Source organism: Acipenser ruthenus, chromosome 4 (assembly GCF_902713425.1).
Source record: "Acipenser ruthenus chromosome 4, fAciRut3.2 maternal haplotype, whole genome shotgun sequence".
In the NCBI taxonomy this organism is placed as follows: Eukaryota; Metazoa; Chordata; class Actinopteri; order Acipenseriformes; family Acipenseridae; genus Acipenser; species Acipenser ruthenus.
The window spans coordinates 12,953,451-12,971,282 of record NC_081192.1 but is presented as its reverse complement, the minus strand read 5'-3'; the positions used below and the strand labels follow the sequence as shown (position 1 = coordinate 12,971,282).

The following is a 17,832-nucleotide window of genomic DNA, read 5'->3' as shown; positions in this document are numbered from 1 at the left end:
TAATTTGTTAATAATTTGTGATGGTTTATTTCATAACACATCTTACCTCTGTCCATAATCATGTCATGTGCCATTTCATATGTGTTGTGGAGGATGTTCTTGAATTCAGCACATTGAAGAGATTGATCAGACACAAAACATCAGTTTTGTTAACTGAAGAAAAGGTTAAAACTAGGGATATTTTGATATGATTCGATATCGATGATAATTCCCATATCGCAATATCATGGGATTAAAAAACAAATTCAGGTACGCAGATACATTTTATTGCTAATGCTGCTAAAAATACAAAAAAAAAAAATAGTTTTAAGGTACTGTACAAATATAAAGGTGATAATAAGGTCTGTCCCACAGCAAGAATATACTGTAAACAGCACAGTACATATGTAAGTAGCATGCTAACTACATCCACCCAGGGAAAATACACTTTTTTAAAGGGGAACTATGCATGGCATTGGTACTCTCAATCTCTTGTTGGTTTTATGTTGGGAGCTGTACTAGAAAACCTCCTGTGTATTAATGCAATTGTCAACTTGAACCTGTCAAAAACTTCACTTTATTCCTCGCAAAATGCCACAAAAAGTTACACTGGTTGTTAGTAACTTTTAGACACAGTTACAATAGGGACGTTCTTGGCTTTGTCCAGACAACATAACACGGAAACACAGAAATGCACTGAACTCTGGTTAAGCATTGGCACTGGTGAGTTGCAGTTTTTGATAGTGGAGTGTGCTATGGGATTTGATCTGCCACTGTCCCCTCATGCACTGTATAGTTTTTGTAAAAAAAAACACTGCCCTCCACAGAATGAGTAGATACTCTCTGATTTGTTCTGTAGGCACATTAACAGGGATACTAATAGGCAATTAAAGAGAAACAGCATCAGAAAAATACAAAAATTACAAAACACCACAGGGTCATAGGTTTGCATTAGTTGTTTATTGGTTGTTTATAGAGTGATCAAGGTAGCAAGCAAGACTTAAAAGAAGACAAAAAGAATATAAAGTAAGTCTTTGAAAAGTTTAAGATGGATTATTATTATTATTATTATTTATTTCTTAGCAGATGCCCTTATCCAGGGCGACTTACAGTCGTAAACAAATACATTTCAAGAAGGATGACCGTATACAGTCACAACTCAAGGGAACAAGTCCTGCAGATTCACCTAAAACCAATAGGAAAGAGAAGGGTCAATGTAAGACATGATCAAATGCATTACAAGCATACTATTATTTATATTTCCTCATGTTACCCCCTCCAGCACAAACTGCAGAGCCGTCTAATTCTCTGTAAGACTAAATGTAAAGTGCTATGGTGTGGGGTCTTCATTAGCACAAACCTTCCAATCCTGCCATCATTAAGTTATTCTAATAATTTCAGTCTTTCATTTATAAGGCATTTATTTAACTGGTTTAAAGAATGTTTTTGAGTATTCTTCTACAATAAGTTCCTTGCCATCACACCTCCATGGTAAAATAGTGTATAGTAAAGCTTACGTTGATTTTGTCCATATTGGGGTGTAGAAGTCAAGACATCAGCAACTCCAGACTGTCTACAGAAGCTACTGTAGTACAGCACTGTATATTTGTTGTCACAAAACTTACTATTTTACTCATTGTCTGTATCTGTCATAGCAGACTCCTTTTCAGCCGAGGGGATCATCAGACCATTTCTATTACACTTTGTAGAAGTGCGATCACAGGAATAATGAAAAGGACAGCAATGGTAACCATCCTGACAGCAAGTAGCCTGTGTAAAATAAAGTATTATATTGTTACAGTACACAATCCTAACTGCAGAATCAGGACAATATTTAAAGTCAACTTCGAAGCATAAAGTAATTAGTGTAGCATTTCCATTCAGATCAATGGTTCACCAGCCATAAAATAAGGTATTTAATCCCTAATAATAATCTAGATTTACCATAGTTATTCCCAAGGATAGAGGTTTGGAACGATTACACTTGTAAATGATTATACATACATAATTAATGGTTCGATTAACAAAATTCAACATATCCTAAAAAACAGGCACAGAACCAAAAGATGCTCAAAAGAAGGCGGGCTGGAGTTAATGTTGTATGTGCTAATAAAGGGTTTGAAAAAATGTTTCAAAGCTTTGGATACCTACAAAAAAAGGGCTATATATCTCAGCAAATAAAGAAAATAAAGATGTACCAGAGGGTAAGGACAGCAAGCCCATGTGCCATCAGACTTCTTGCAGCAGGTTGTCTTGTCAGGGCAGTAATGCGTACGGTCACAGCGAATCACTGAACTCTTAATAGTGACACTTTCAAGATTCTCCTTTTAAAAACAGAAGACAATATGGTGATAGTGCATCCCAAAGACACAGTTCTGCTTCACTCTTGAATATGTAGTACACACGTTGCCATTCATCAAGAGTGTGCCTCCGTCTGTCATTATGCTGTACTATTTTTTTTTCCACAGCAGCTAGCACAAAGTGTCAAAAATTGATTACAACTAAAATGTGTAAAACAAACCTATAGACATGGACCTTATTTTGCCACATAATTACCAAGTTAAGGTATAAGAATATAATAATTATTTACCCAGAATACCTCTTCAATCAAATAAGAAGGCCAAATGCTATTGGGCGAGAGGATGGGTGAGTGAGCTCTCAACAAGCTCCCATTACAATATGTTCAAGGTTTAGTTTCCCCCATGTAGTCAGTAAAGTGTCTCTGAACGTTCTCTGTTTGGTCAATTCCAGCTCAACTATAATTTATTATACATGTATTATACAACACTAAGCATTTTTTGGACAAGTAGTCCCATTAAATTCACAGTAAACCACTGAACTCACAGAAGGAATGGTTCTTGTCGGGGATGCAGTATCTATGAGAGCTGCTGTATGTTTCAGAGCTGGCTCCTTGGTGGCCCATGGGATTCTCAGACCACTTTTTAAACACTGTGTGGAAGTGACATCACAGTGGAATCCATATGGACAGCAATGGTTGCCATCACTACAGCAAAAAGCCTGCAAAGTATTATAATGATGTGATTAATGTGGCACAAGTCATGCTTTATTTGTTGTTCCGGGGAAAAAAAAAAAAAAAAAAAAACTAATGTAAGTCATACTTTATCTGCTGTTTTGGGAAATAACCACTGATGTCCATAGAAAGTAATGGGACAGCAGTGCCACACTGTTGTAGAACTACAACATAAAGCAGACGATATTTTAAAGAATATGGATTAAACAGCATTATAGGTGGCCCTCAAACAGTGATATATGTGTTTGAATTATGTGAACTTACAGTGAAAATGTTCAGTATGTGTTATAAATAACTAAATATATACACACCAGAGGGAAGGGACAGCAGTACCATAAACCAGTATGATGTCTGCAGCAGCTAGTCCCATCACTGCAATAAAAGTAATTGTCGCAGAAAACTAATGAACTCCCAGCACTGGAGACAGAGATGAATTGGTTCACTTCCATCGGCTTGCTCTGATCCTCTGCTGGTATTTTCTTGACCATTGGAATGCTCTCCTTGAACCCAGTTTTATCACACATCTTGGTCTGAAAATTGCAGGTGTAGCTTTTTGGGCAACAGTGGTACTGGTCAGAGCAACAGACCGCCTGGAACCAAAGACAGTAGACAGTTGCAAAAAAAATTGTTGACACCCTGCACTTAATATAAGATAATTTAAGAAAACATGTTAAATGAAAGCATTTAGTGAACATTAGCCACTAATTAATACGTCAAATACCAAAATACACAATTTCTGGTAGTTTAAGAAACAACCTTTATAAATTTTTTTAAAAAAAGCACTAAGCAATTTACTTATATTTGTTCATATTTTGTTCAACATGTTTTCTTGAATTATCTTATAATGTGTACGGTGCCAATACTTTTGCCTGTGACTAAGTACTAAGTGTTTGCCTCAGACAGACAATTTGTTTCTGTAAAAAGATACATTTTTAATTTGACATATATAGTAAGAGATAGCAGAAGTGTAGACAGTCTTTAAATGAGCTTTCAGGGTAATGCATTCCTATTATGGTGTTAGCCATACATTTAAACACTCCATTTTAAATTGTTTGGTAAAAATTAAATGAAAAATGTAATGCCTTCATCAGTGTGATGAGTTGGAGGAAGTATTTAACTCCTTTCCTTGGAAGCCGGGTCCTAATTTGGAAAGTAGGAAAGGGTGTGGAAAGTGAAAAAAAAACTAAAATAAAACTAAAACGTATTATATGGTGGAAAACTGCATAAGAGCAATATTATTTAGTGAAAATGCAGTCGATTGGGGTAAAATGTAATCTTTATCGTAAGCATGGTAACATTATAATCAGTTCTTCAGGACACACTGTTTCTCTTACCTGTATCAAAAATAACCCCTACACGCATACATTAAGGGTTGTCAACCATTTCTTATTTCATCACAGGTAGATTGTCTTAATTACTTACTTCTGGAACTGGGCAGCATTCATATCCATTCAGTGTCTTGCAACAGGTTGAATGATCAGAACACATTGTCCCATCAGGACAAGTAATAGAACCAGATACCAGCCCTGACATCAACAACAATAATCCCACCTGCAGCATCTGGTGACAAAACAGGCACATAACTTTCAGAAGGATGGGAACTATTCAATAAGTGAACTAGAAGTGAACTGCACGGAACTGTTTGTAGCATAAACCAGGATATTCTCCATTCAAAAAATAGGATTAAATGACCTACTAGTTAATATCAAGTAACAGGTGTTTAAATAAAAGGAAACAATCAAAAGTTAAACATGCAATCTGGACTCTGAAAGTTAAGGTATGATATGTTGGTGGTTTTGATTGGAGAAATCTGAAAATGGTACTTAAAGTACCAGCAACTACTAGTGATGTGGTATTCAGCAAAAATGTGGAATTATAACACACAGTTTCCCACTGAATAGCCAGCAGGTATATAACAATATTTTTGACAACCTTTAGAAATGTACATTGAAGAAAGAACCAGCATGACCAGCTGAAAACGAGCAGACTACCCATTCTACTCAGAAAAGCTAAGAGATGATGATCTGGTTTCTCTGTGCCTGAAATTCTGTTGTATAATTACCCACATCATTGTAGACATGTTTATGAGCTTGAAGCCGTGAGTTAACAGGTCTGTATGAGGTTATATATTAAACATGTCAACAAAGTGTTAACAATGGGTAAAGAAGGAAATGAGAATTTAGATGAAACCGCTGCTTAGAAGGTGAAGTATTTATTTTTGTACAATTATTATTCTTAATTAGTTTGTTTGTTAACCGACATCCCAGTTAACTTCAATTTAATATCAAAATACAGTTGATATATATATATATATATATATATATATATATATATATATATATATATATATATATATATATATATATAAACACCCCCACCACTCCCTCTGAAATGGGTTGGGCTTATTTTGAAAGGCAATGCTGCTTTTTTTTTTTTTCGTGAGGCTTGGCCACATTGCTCAGGAGAAAGAGCTTGTGTTTAAAGTGAGTAGACCAGGTTACTATTTCAAATTCAGTTAATTGGTCAATAATTTGTCTACAGCAATTTCTTTCTGGAAATGTGCAGATCTTTGTCGTTTAGTTTTACAAGTCGTCACTACACACACCGTTCTGTTCTTGTCTTTCCGGAGAATTACATTTTATTGGCGTAGGTAGAGGGCATCAACGCTGCTATTACAGAGACTTTGAAAAAGCTATGCAAATTAAAAAACACGCTTTTTTTGTGAAGCAGCCATTCCTTTACTTTTGGTACCAATTTGTGTCACATAAGGATGCACAAGTACATTAAAACAAGCACACGCAAGATAATTAAATTATTAACAAACAGTCTTGTGCTCTATAGCTAAAAGTTTTGCATTACCCTGTAGAATTAACTAATTTTTTGCTTCATAAAGTCGAATGAAACCTGATGAAAAATGTAACGTTCACATATTGAATTATATACCACTTTGTAGTTTTTCCATATACTTAACGAAAAACTGACAAAAATGGACAAAAATGGAAAAATGTGACATTTCAAAATCTAACATGCAATACTGTACTGCTAGAATGGCTTCCCATAGACTTTTGCGATATTACAGTTTTTTTGTTTGTTTGTTTATTTGATTACATGATGTAAATAAAATGTCTATTATTATTATTATTATTATTATTATTATTATTATTATTATTATTATTTTACAATTATGCCCTAAAATGTTAGGTGATGCTGAGCTTTTGGCTATAGCTGTACAGTTTATAATAATAATAATAAGAATAATAAGAATATGCAAAGTGTGTTTGTTACTCACCATTTAATACCAGGTTAATTCTATTCAGATGAAAGAAAAAGGGTTTAAATTCAATCAAATGCCTTTCTTATTCTGTTCATGAGCTGTGAAGACTTTCCTTTTTGTGAAAGATACACATGACTTCCTCTGTAGTCATCACATGGTATATGTAATGGTCACATTAAAGAGGAAGTAATTTAAATCTGACCAAAACATTTCATAATGCCAACAAAATATATTGTATCTGTCACAAGAACAACCAGAAGGGAAGTAGCAGCAACAGTAAACTGTAATCCGGGCTAGGAAAGGGAGATTGTTTTAGGAAAGGGAGATCGTGTCTAACTAACCTGCTTGATTTTTTTGAGGATGCAACAGCATATGACATGGTTTATTTAGATTTCCAGAAAGCTTTTCACAAAGTCCTGCATAAAAGATTAATTCTCAAACTGAATGCAGTAGGGATTCAAGGAAGTGCATGCACATGGATTAGGGAGTGGTTAACATGTAGAAAACAGAAAGTACTGATTAGAGGAGAAACCTCAAAATGGAGCGAGGTAACCAGTGGAGTACCACAGGGATCAGTATTATTATTATTATTTGTTTATTTAGCAGACGCCTTTATCCACGGCGACTTACAGAGATTAGGTCCTCTGCTATTCCAAATCTATATTAATTATTTAGATTCTGGTATAGCAAGCAAACTTGTTAAATTTGCAGACGACACAAAAATAGGATGAGTGGCAAACACTGTTGCAGCAGCAAAGGTCATTCAAAATGATCTAGACAGCATTCAGAACTGGGCAGGCACATGGCAAATGACATTTAATAGAGAAAAGTGTAAGGTACTGCATGCAGGCAATCCCAATGTGCATTGTAAATATCATATGGGAGATACTGAAATTGAAGAAGGATCTATTCAGTCTTGAACAAAGAAGACTACGCTGTGATCTGATTTAAGCATTCAAAATTCTAAAGGTATTGACAATGTCAAACCAGGGGACTTTTTCGACCTGAAAAAAGAATCAAGGACCAGGGGTCACAAATGGAGATTAGATAAAGGGGCATTCAGAACAGAAAATAGGAGGCACTTTTTTACACAGATAATTGTGAGGGTCTGGAACCAACTCCCCAGTAATGTTGTTGAAGCTGACACCCTGGGATCCTTCAAGAAGCTGCTTGATAAGATTCTGGGATCAATAAGTTACTAACAACCAAATGAGCAAGATGGGCCTAATGGCCTCCTCTCATTTGTAAACTTTCTTATGTTCTTATGTTCTATCAAGGAAACATTTTCAAACTAAAATTACAATTAATAAAGAAAAAAATAACAACTTTGTAATATATCTTTTTTTTAAATACATAACTTCATTCAAACAGAATATACTGTACACGGTAAGAAATAAGAATTATCATTGTGCAATGTCCAGTTCAGAAACATAAGAACATAAGAAAGTTTACAAACGAGAGGAGGCCATTCAGCCCATCTTGCTCGTTTGATTGTGCCCCTGTGTGAAAAAGTAATCACCCCCTTAGACTCAATAATTGTTCACGCCACCTTTAGCAGCAATAACTGCAACAAAACGCTTCCTGTAGTTATTGATTAGTCTCTCACAGCACCGTGGAGGAATTTTGGCCCACTTCTCCATGCAGAACTGCTTCAACTCAGTGACATTTGTGGGTTTTCGAGCATGAACTGCTCATTTCAGGTCCTGGATGTTGTTCTAGGGTTCTTTGTGACTTCCTGGACGATTTTACACCTTGCTCTTGGAGAGATTTTGGCAGGACGGCCACTCCTGGGAAGATTCACTACTGTCCCAAACTTTCTCCTTTCGGATAATATGGCTCTGACTGTGGTTCGGTGAAGCCCCAGAGCCTTAGAAATGGCTTTGTAACCCTTTCCAGACTGATAGGCATCAACAACTTTTTTTCCGGAGGTCTTCAGGAATTTCTTTTGTTCGTTGCATGATGTGCCTCTAGAACCTGTGTGCTAACAACTTCACTCTGATGGTAAGGGCCAAAGTTAGTCAGATTTATATTGGGCAGGGCTGGCCCAAATCAGGCCTGGTTGTTAACCAAAGTACTCAAACAGCTGACCCTAATTATCCCTTTAATTGGGTTGAGTTAACTAGGGGGGGCAATAACTTTTTCACACCTGAAGATTGCATGTTTGATTACCTTGCACACCAAAAAAATGAAAGAAGCACCAAACTTTGGTATCATTTTTTTCTCTCAGACTCCCTCTATATATTACTACAACCCACAAAAGAATCTGACCAAATACAATGTGAAAAATGTGTAAAAATGCAGAAAATCAGACAGGGGGCAAATACTTTTTCACAGATATATTTCTTATCAAATATATCTACTGTATATATACAGTAGATATATTTGATAAGAATCCAAAACCAGCTTTCACATAATGGGTGTATAACAGCAATAAATCAAGGATTTCTCCAATTTTTATGAGTAATTTCTACCAAGTCCTTAATCCCTTCATCTGGATCTTCTTCTGTTGATTGTTTTATGAGGCTGTTTTACAGCATGTGGAACGTCTCTTCTCATGAAATATATCCTTCCCCATTTAAGACATAAACCTCAAAACAATCTAAATAAATCCATGAGAAAAAGTTACAATACCCTTTCATTTAAGAAACAAAACTACCATAATACTACATGTACTTAAAAGGAATTGCTCAAGTTATGACATATTGAGAAATGTTTTGTGCAAAATTGAAGCGATGTAATGTGTAAATGCTACATTGCATTACTTTTTAATGTATTAATAATGATGGTGGTCTTTGAGACAAATAACATATTGAGCAAAAAATAAATTCCCAGTGTATAGATGTAAGCTACCTTGCCCCCACTTTGTTATACTGTAATATATACTGAATCTTGTATACTTTGATACATGTCTAGAAAAGTATAAGATTGCAGGTGGTTTTACAGACCCAGATTAGCTCTAATCTTGGACTACCTAAGATTACCATTAGTGCTAATTTTGTCTGTGAAGCCAGCTACTTTTGCCGCTTGCGACCCCAGAATCAATTTTATATTGTACAGTATAATGTACTGTGGGCCACCACAGGACTCCTTTTATTCTCATTTACCAAAATAATTTCATCAATGATCATGTGACTTTATTAAACATCGTACAAAGAATCCCATAATATGCATCGTGATAAGCATTACAGCGTGACTTGCAAGTCATGACATGTATTGCATCTGTTGTATAAATCGCCCGTCATGCAGAAATTAGGCACACATTAATTTTTTTCATCCAAGGTCCCCCGCAGAAACACTGAGAGTCCTATCCATTCTTTTACATTGTCCTTGTCAAATGCACAGAAGACTAAATAATGAGATAGCACAATATACATTGTATTAACACAGCTAGCAGGTAGACTGTGTAAGATGGGCTTGGTTAAGTACTTTAAAGGGTTATTATGGTTAATTGGACGTGGTACTTATAGATCAGACACTGTTTAGATCTAATGTGGACCAGATATGTTTAATAAGAATCCACAGCAAAGGGTTATTGATGATTAATTTGTTAATAATGTGTGATGGTTTATTTCATAACACATCTTACCTCTGTCCATAATCATGTCATGTGCCATTTCATATGTGTTGTGGAGGATGTTCTTGAATTCAGCACATTGAAGAGTTTGATCAGACACAAAACATCAGTTTTGTTAACTGAAGAAAAGGTTAAAACTAGGGATATTTTGATATGATTCGATATCGATGATAATTCCCATATCGCAATATCATGGGATTAAAAAACAAATTCAGGTACGCAGATACATTTTATTGCTAATGCTGCTAAAAATACAAAAAGAAAAAAATAGTTTTAAGGTACTGTACAAATATAATGGTGATAATAAGGTCTGTCCCACAGCAAGAATATACTGTAAATAGCACAGTACATATGTAAGTAGCATGCTAACTACATCCACCCAGGGAAAATACACTTTTTTAAAGGGGAACTATGCATGACATTGGTACTCTCAATCTCTTGTTGATTTTATGTTGGGAGCTGTACTAGAAAACCTCCTGTGTATTAATGCAATTGTCAACTTGAACCTGTCAAAAACTTCACTTTATTCCTCACAAAATGCCACAGGGTTCATTTACTCTCAACACTGATAAGAATTGTGTTCTGTTGATTACACTGTGCATGGCTAGAAGTTAACTTTTTAAGGCAGTAGTGAGGATTTGTTACCTGCCAGGAAAGTAGGTAGCAAAATGGTCTTATTCGGTAGCGCTTTATTCGACTAATAATTCTATATAAACATAATTTAAAAAATAAACACCTACCTACTGTATATCCCAAACTATCACATAGTAGGCCTATATTTAAATCAGAAAGTATTTATTGAAACCACCTTGTGCTCAACTAAGTAATGGAACTAATGCAATTCCTTGTCGAAATGTATTTTGTTTTATCTTTAAGTTCTACAAAAATGCAACCATATCTGTCATCTGAGCCTTTGATATGCCATCAGTTCAGTTAACCAGGTTATGTTTCATCGGTGCAAATTAAGTGGAACAAAGATATCCTCTTACCTGTCTTCAGTTGTTGACTGAGATTTCAGTAACTAACAAATCACACACCTTTACAGACAGCGATTGAATTTGCACCTCAAGATTGTATTCCTTCTATTATTCGTACTGATAAAACAAGGAAGACGTTACTTGGCTCATGGTAACGTTATAGCTTTAGCTATAACGTCATACCTTTTAAATTGTGTCCACGTTGTTCTTTAGTACTGTAGGTATTTGTACTCCACTGTCCAATACGATGCGTGGTAACACATGTCCTCTCAGCAAAACAAACCAAGCAATATGTATTATGAATAAAGTGGCATACCACACAGGTTTTGTATTGGTTGCTTATTGACACATTTGGAAATGCTAATGGTTTTCACAGTGGTCATGGTATAAGGTAAAAGAGATTTAGCTGTATGCTACAGCAGGGCCAAAGTCATATACATGTATTTTGTTTTACATACATCTGCTATTATTTAATGTTCAGCAAGTTACTCATTTGCACAGTAGATTGTTAGATTACACCAATCTCCAATCATGGAATGCCCTTAAAATGTACAAAAACATAAACCGAACAGTCTCTTGCATTCAGTTTGAGTTTGAATTTGAGAGGATTCAAGAATAAAGTACACTGGTTGTTAGTAACTTTTAGACACAGTTACAATGGGGACGTTCTTGGCTTTGTCCAGACAACATAACACGGAAACACAGAAATGCACTGAACTCTGGTTAAGCATTGGCACTGGTGAGTTGCAGTTTTTGATAGTGGAGTGTGCTATGGGATTTGATCTGCCACTGTCCCCTCATGCACTGTATAGTTTTTGTAAAAAAGGCACTGCCCCCCACAGAATGAGTAGATACTCTCTGATTTGTTCTGTAGGCACATTAACAGAGATACTAATAGGCAATTAAAGAGAAACAGCATCAGAAAAATATAAAAATTACAAAACACCACAGGGTCATAGGTTTGCATTAGTTGTTTATTGGTTGTTTATAGAGTGATCAAGGTAGAAAGCAAGACTTAAAAGAAGACAAAAAGAATATAAAGTAAGTCTTTGAAAAGTTTAAGTTGGATTATTATTATTATTATTATTTATTTCTTAGCAGATGCCCTTATCCAGGGCGACTTACAGTCGTAAACAAATACATTTCAACAAGGATGAAGTATACAGTCACAACTCAAGGGAACAAGTCCTGCAGATTCACCTAAAACCAATAGGAAAGAGAAGGGTCAATGTAAGACATGATCAAATGCATTACAAGCATACTATTATTTATATTTCCTCATGTTACCCCCTCCAGCACAAACTGCAGAGCCGTCTAATTCTCTGTAAGACTAAATGTAAAGTGCTATGGTATGGGGTCTTCATTAGCACAAACCTTCCAATCCTGCCATCATTAAGTTATTCTGTCTTTCCTTCAGTAATTTCAGTCTTTCATTTATAAGGCATTTATTTAATTGGTTTAAATAATGTTTTTGAGTATTCTTCTACAATAAGTTCTTTGCCATCACACCTCCATGGTAAAATGCCCAAAACAGGAAGATACTGTAGTGTATAGTAAAGCTTACGTTGATTTTGTCCATATTGGGGTGTAGAAGTCAAGACATCAGCAACTCCAGACTGTCTACAGAAGCTACTGTAGTACAGCACTGTATATCTGTTGTCACAAAACTTACTATTTTACTCATTGTCTGTATCTGTCATAGCAGACTCCTTTTCAGCCGAGGGGATCATCAGACCATTTCTATTACACTTTGTAGAAGTGTGATCACAGGAATAATTAAAAGCACAGCAATGGTAACCATCCTGACAGCAAGTAGCCTGTGTAAAATAAAGTATTATATTGTTACAGTACACAATCCTAACTGTAGAATCAGGACAATATTTAAAGTCAACTTCGAAGCATAAAGTAATTAGTGTAGCATTTCCATTCAGATCAATGGTTCACCAGCCATAAAATTAACTAAATTGTTTTCTTCTAGTTTTGCATTTTTTAAATAGTATTTCAATTCCCTGGACCAATTATTTGTATTATGATGAAGCATAGTTCATAACAACCACATGCTACATTAGGTTTCAGGGTCTGTGCTGTTTTAGATACCCAGGAAAGCACTCTGTTATCCTATTAAATTTGAAGACAATTAGAAGATTAGAGACTATTTTACTCAGGTCTCTTAGGTGGTCGTACTACAGGTATTTAATCCCTAATAATAATCTAGATTTACCATAGTTATTCCCAAGGATAGAGGTTTGGAACGATTACACTTGTAAATGATTATACATACATAATTAATGGTTGGATTAACAAAATTCAACATATCCTAAAAAACAGGCACAGAACCAAAAGATGCACAACAGAAGGCGGGCTGGAGATAATGTTGTATATGCTAATAAAGGGTTTGAAAAAATGTTTCAAAGCTTTGGTTACCTACAAAAAAAGGGCTATATATCTCAGCAAATAAAGAAAATAAAGATGTACCAGAGGGTAAGGACAGCAAGCCCATGTGCCATCAGACTTCTTGCAGCAGGTTGTCTTGTCAGGGCAGTAATGCGTACGGTCACAGCGAATCACTGAACTCTTAATAGTGACACTTTCAAGATTCTCCTTTTAAAAACAGAAGACAATATGATGATAGTGCATCCCAAAGACACAGTTCTGCTTCACTCTTGAATATGTAGTACACACGTTGCCATTCATCAAGAGTGTGCCTCCGTCTGTCATTATGCTGTACTATTTTTTTTTCCACAGCAGCTAGCACAAAGTGTCAAAAATTGATTACAACTAAAATGTGTAAAACAAACCTATAGACATGGACCTTATTTTGCCACATAATTACCAAGTTAAGGTATAAGAATATAATAATTATTTACCCAGAATACCTCTTCAATCAAATAAGAAGGCCAAATGCTATTGGGCGAGAGGATGGGTGAGTGAGCTCTCAACAAGCTCCCATTACAATATGTTCAAGGTTTAGCTTCCCCCATGTAGTCAGTAAAGTGTCTCTGAACGTTCTCTGTTTGGTCAATTCCAGCTCGACTATAATTTATTATACATGTATTATACAACACTAAACATTTTTTGGACAAGTAGTCCCATTAAATTCACAGTAAACCACTGAACTCACAGAAGGAATGGTTCTTGTCGGGGATGCAGTATCTATGAGAGCTGCTGTATGTTTCAGAGCTGGCTCCTTGGTGGCCCATGGGATTCTCAGACCACTTTTTAAACACTGTGTGGAAGTGACATCACAGTGGAATCCATATGGACAGCAATGGTTGCCATCACTACACAATTTCTGGTAGTTTAGCAAACAACCTTTATAAAAATTTTAAAAAAAGCACTTAAGCAATTTACTTATATTTGTTCATATTCTGTTCAACATGTTTTCTTGAATTATCTTATAATGTGTACGGTGCCAATACTTTTGCCTGTGACTAAGTATTAAGTGTTTGCCTCAGACAGACAATTTGTTTCTGTAAAAAGATACATTTTTAATTTGACATATATAGTAAGAGATAGCAGAAGTGTAGACAGTCTTTAAATGAGCTTTCAGTGTAATGCATTCCTATTATGGTGTTAGCCATACATTTAAACACTCCATTTTAAATTGTTTGGTAAAAATTAAATGAAAAATATAATGCCTTCATCAATGTGATGAGTTGGAGGAAGTATTTAACTCCTTTCCTTGGAAGCCGGGTCCTAATTTGGAAAGTAGGAAAGCGTGTGGAAAGTGAAAAAAAACTAAAATAAAACTAAAAAATATTATATGGAGGAGAACTGTATAAGAGCAATATTATTTAGTGAAAATGCAGTCGATTGGGGTAAAATGTTAACTATCTTTATCGTAAGCATGGTAACATTATAATCAGTTCTTCAGGACACACTGTTTCTCTTACCTGTATCAAAATAACCCCTACACGCATACATTAAGGGTTGTCAACCATTTCTTATTTCATCACAGGTAGATTGTCTTAACTACTTACTTCTGGAACTGGGCAGCATTCATATCCATTCAGTGTCTTGCAACAGGTTGAATGATCAGAACACATTGTCCCATCAGGACAAGTAATAGAACCAGATACCAGCCCTGACATCAACAACAATAATCCCACCTGCAGCATCTGGTGACAAAACAGGCACATAACTTTCAGAAGGATGGGAACTATTCAATAAGTGAACTAGAAGTGAACTGCACAGGACTGTTTGTAGCATAAACCAGGATATTCAAAAAATAGGATTAAATGACCTACTAGTTAATATCAAGTAACAGGTGTTTAATCAAAGGAAACAATCAAAAGTTAAACATGCAATCTGGACTCTGAAAGTTAAGGTATGATATGTTGGTGGTTTTAAAATGAACAAAAAGGCTTTTTAAATTCACAATTGGAGAAATCTGAAAATGGTACTTAAAGTACCAGCAACTACTAGTGATGTGGTATTCAGCAAAAATGTGGAATTATAACACACAGTTTCCCACTGAATAGCCAGCAGGTATATAACAATATTTTTGACAACCTTTAGAAATGTACATTGAAGAAAGAACCAGCATGACCAGCTGAAAACGAGCAGACTACCCATTCTACTCAGAAAAGCTAAGAGATGATGATCTGGTTTCTCTATGCCTGAAATTCTGTTGTATGATTACCCACGTCATTGTAGACAAGTTTATGAGCTTGAAGCCGTGAGTTAACAGGTCTGTATGAGGTTATATATTAAACATGTCAACAAAGTGTTAACAATGGGTAAAGAAGGAAATGAGAATTTAGATGAAACCGCTGCTTAGAAGGTGAAGTATTTATTTTTGTACAATTATTATTCTTAATTAGTTTGTTTGTTAACCGACATCCCAGTTAACTATGGCAAGCCGGTTTAACATTTCATCTTCAGTTTAATATCAAAATACAGTTGTTGATATTAGTAATTGTGTCACATTTTTATATCAAAAATAAAGTTGATATAAAAAATATATATCAAATAGAATGGTTGATATAAAAAAAAGGCAAAAAGACTAATTGTTGATATCTAAAATACAATTATTGATATAAAAAACGGAATATCCGGTCTGAATATTTTTTATTTTATTTAAAAAAAATGCATACTAATGAACATCGGTCTGCAGTTTTTATATAACAAATTCATACTACAGTAATTAGATGACCACTTCCGGTCTGTTCTTCCCTTGTATAAACTTCATTGTTAATAACCTTAATCCGTTTAAAAATCGCTTTCGTTTTTTGAGAGTCGCGGGTTGCGAGATTGACTGGTGTCAATGTATATGCGCACGTCATTAGAATTTTAGAATCCTCCTATCCCCACTCCAGTTCAACTAAGAAACGAACTACTACTAATATGTGTGTGTGTGTGTGTGTGTGTGTGTGTGTGTGTGTGTGTATATATATATATATATATATATATATATATATATATATATATATATATATATATATAAACATATATATATATATATAAACACCCCCACCACTCCCTCTGAAATGGGTTGGGCTTATTTTGAAAGGCACTGCTGCTTTTTTTTTTTTTTTCGTGAGACTTGTCAACATTGCTCAGGAGAAAGCGCTTGTGTTTAAAGTGAGTAGACCAGGTTACTATTTCAAATTCAGTTAATTGATAAATAATTTGTCTACAGCAGTTGCTTTTTGGAAACGTGCAGATCTTTGTCGTTTAGTTTTACAAGTCGTCACTACACACACCGTTCTGTTCTTGTCTTTCCGGAGAATTACATTTTATTGGCGTAGGTAGAGGGCATCAACGCTGCTATTACAGAGACTTTGAAAAAGCTATGCAAATTAAAAAAAACACGCTTTTTTGTGAAGCAGCCATTCCTTTACTTTTGGTACCAATTTGTGTCACATAAGGATGCACAAGTACATTAAAACAAGCACACGCAAGATAACTAAATTATTAACAGTCTTGTGCTATATAGCCAAAAGTTTTGCATTACCCTGTAGAATTAACTAATTTTTGCTTCATAAAGTCGAATGAAACCTGATGAAAAATGTAACGTTCACATATTTAATTACATACCACTTTGTAGTAAAAATGGAAAAATGTGACATTTCAAAATCTAACATCAAATACTGTACTGCTAGTATGACTTCCCGTAGACTTTTGCGATATTAGTTTTTTTGTTTGTTTGTTTATTTGATTACATGATGTAAATAAAATGTCAATTATTATTATTATTATTATTATTATTATTATTATTATTATTATTTTAAAATTATGCCCTAAAATGTTAGGTGATGCAGAAGTTTTAGCTATAGCTGTACAGTTTAGACATATAATAATAATAAGAAGAAGAAGAATATGCAAAGTGTGTTTGTTACTCACCATTTAATACCAGGTTAATTCTATTCAGATGAAAGAGAAAGGGTTTAAATTCAATCAAATGCCTTTCTTATTCTGTTCATGAGCTATGAAGACTTTCCTTTTTGTGAAAGATACACGACTTCCTCTGTAGTCATCACATGGTATTTGTAATGGACAAATTAAAGAGGAAGTAATTTAAATCTGACCAAAACATTTCATAATGCCACCAGAATATATTGTATCTGTCACAAGAACAACCAGAAGGGAAGTAGCAGCAACAGTAAACTGTAATCCGGGCTAGGAAAGGGATAACGTTTTAGATCGTGTCTAACTAACCTGCTTGGTTTTTTTGAGGATGCAACATCAACAATGGATAATTACAAAGCATACAACATGGTTTATTTAGATTTCCAGAAAGCTTTTGACAAAGACCTGCATAAAAGATTAATTCTCAAACTGAACGCAGTAGGGATTAAATGAATGCATGCACATGGATTAGGGAGTGGTTAACATGTAGAAAACAGAAAGTACTGATTAGAGGAGAAACCTCAAAATGGAGCGAGGTAACCAGTGGAGTAGCACAGGGATCAGTATTATTATTATTATTTGTTTATTTAGCAGACGCCTTTATCCACGGCGATTTACAGATATTAGGTTCTCCGCTATTCCTAAT

The 17,832-nt window shown here is 35.0% G+C and overlaps 1 protein-coding gene across 1 annotated transcript; it reads right to left on the bottom strand.

Annotated features, from left to right (window-relative positions):
• Positions 1–250: 250 nt before the first annotated feature.
• On the bottom strand, positions 251–17,363 carry LOC117399344 (progranulin-like). The gene is made up of 11 exons (XM_059021205.1): positions 17,181–17,363; positions 14,816–14,953; positions 13,957–14,147; positions 13,311–13,436; positions 12,515–12,652; positions 4,433–4,570; positions 3,322–3,600; positions 2,824–2,997; positions 2,178–2,303; positions 1,605–1,749; positions 251–1,165 (listed from the first exon to the last, which is right to left on the bottom strand). The coding sequence occupies exons 2-10, from the start codon at positions 14,832–14,834 to the stop codon at positions 1,609–1,611; spliced, it is 1,332 nt and encodes a 443-aa protein (XP_058877188.1). The 5' UTR covers positions 14,835–14,953; positions 17,181–17,363; the 3' UTR covers positions 251–1,165; positions 1,605–1,608.
• Between the last annotated feature and the right edge of the window lie 469 nt (positions 17,364–17,832).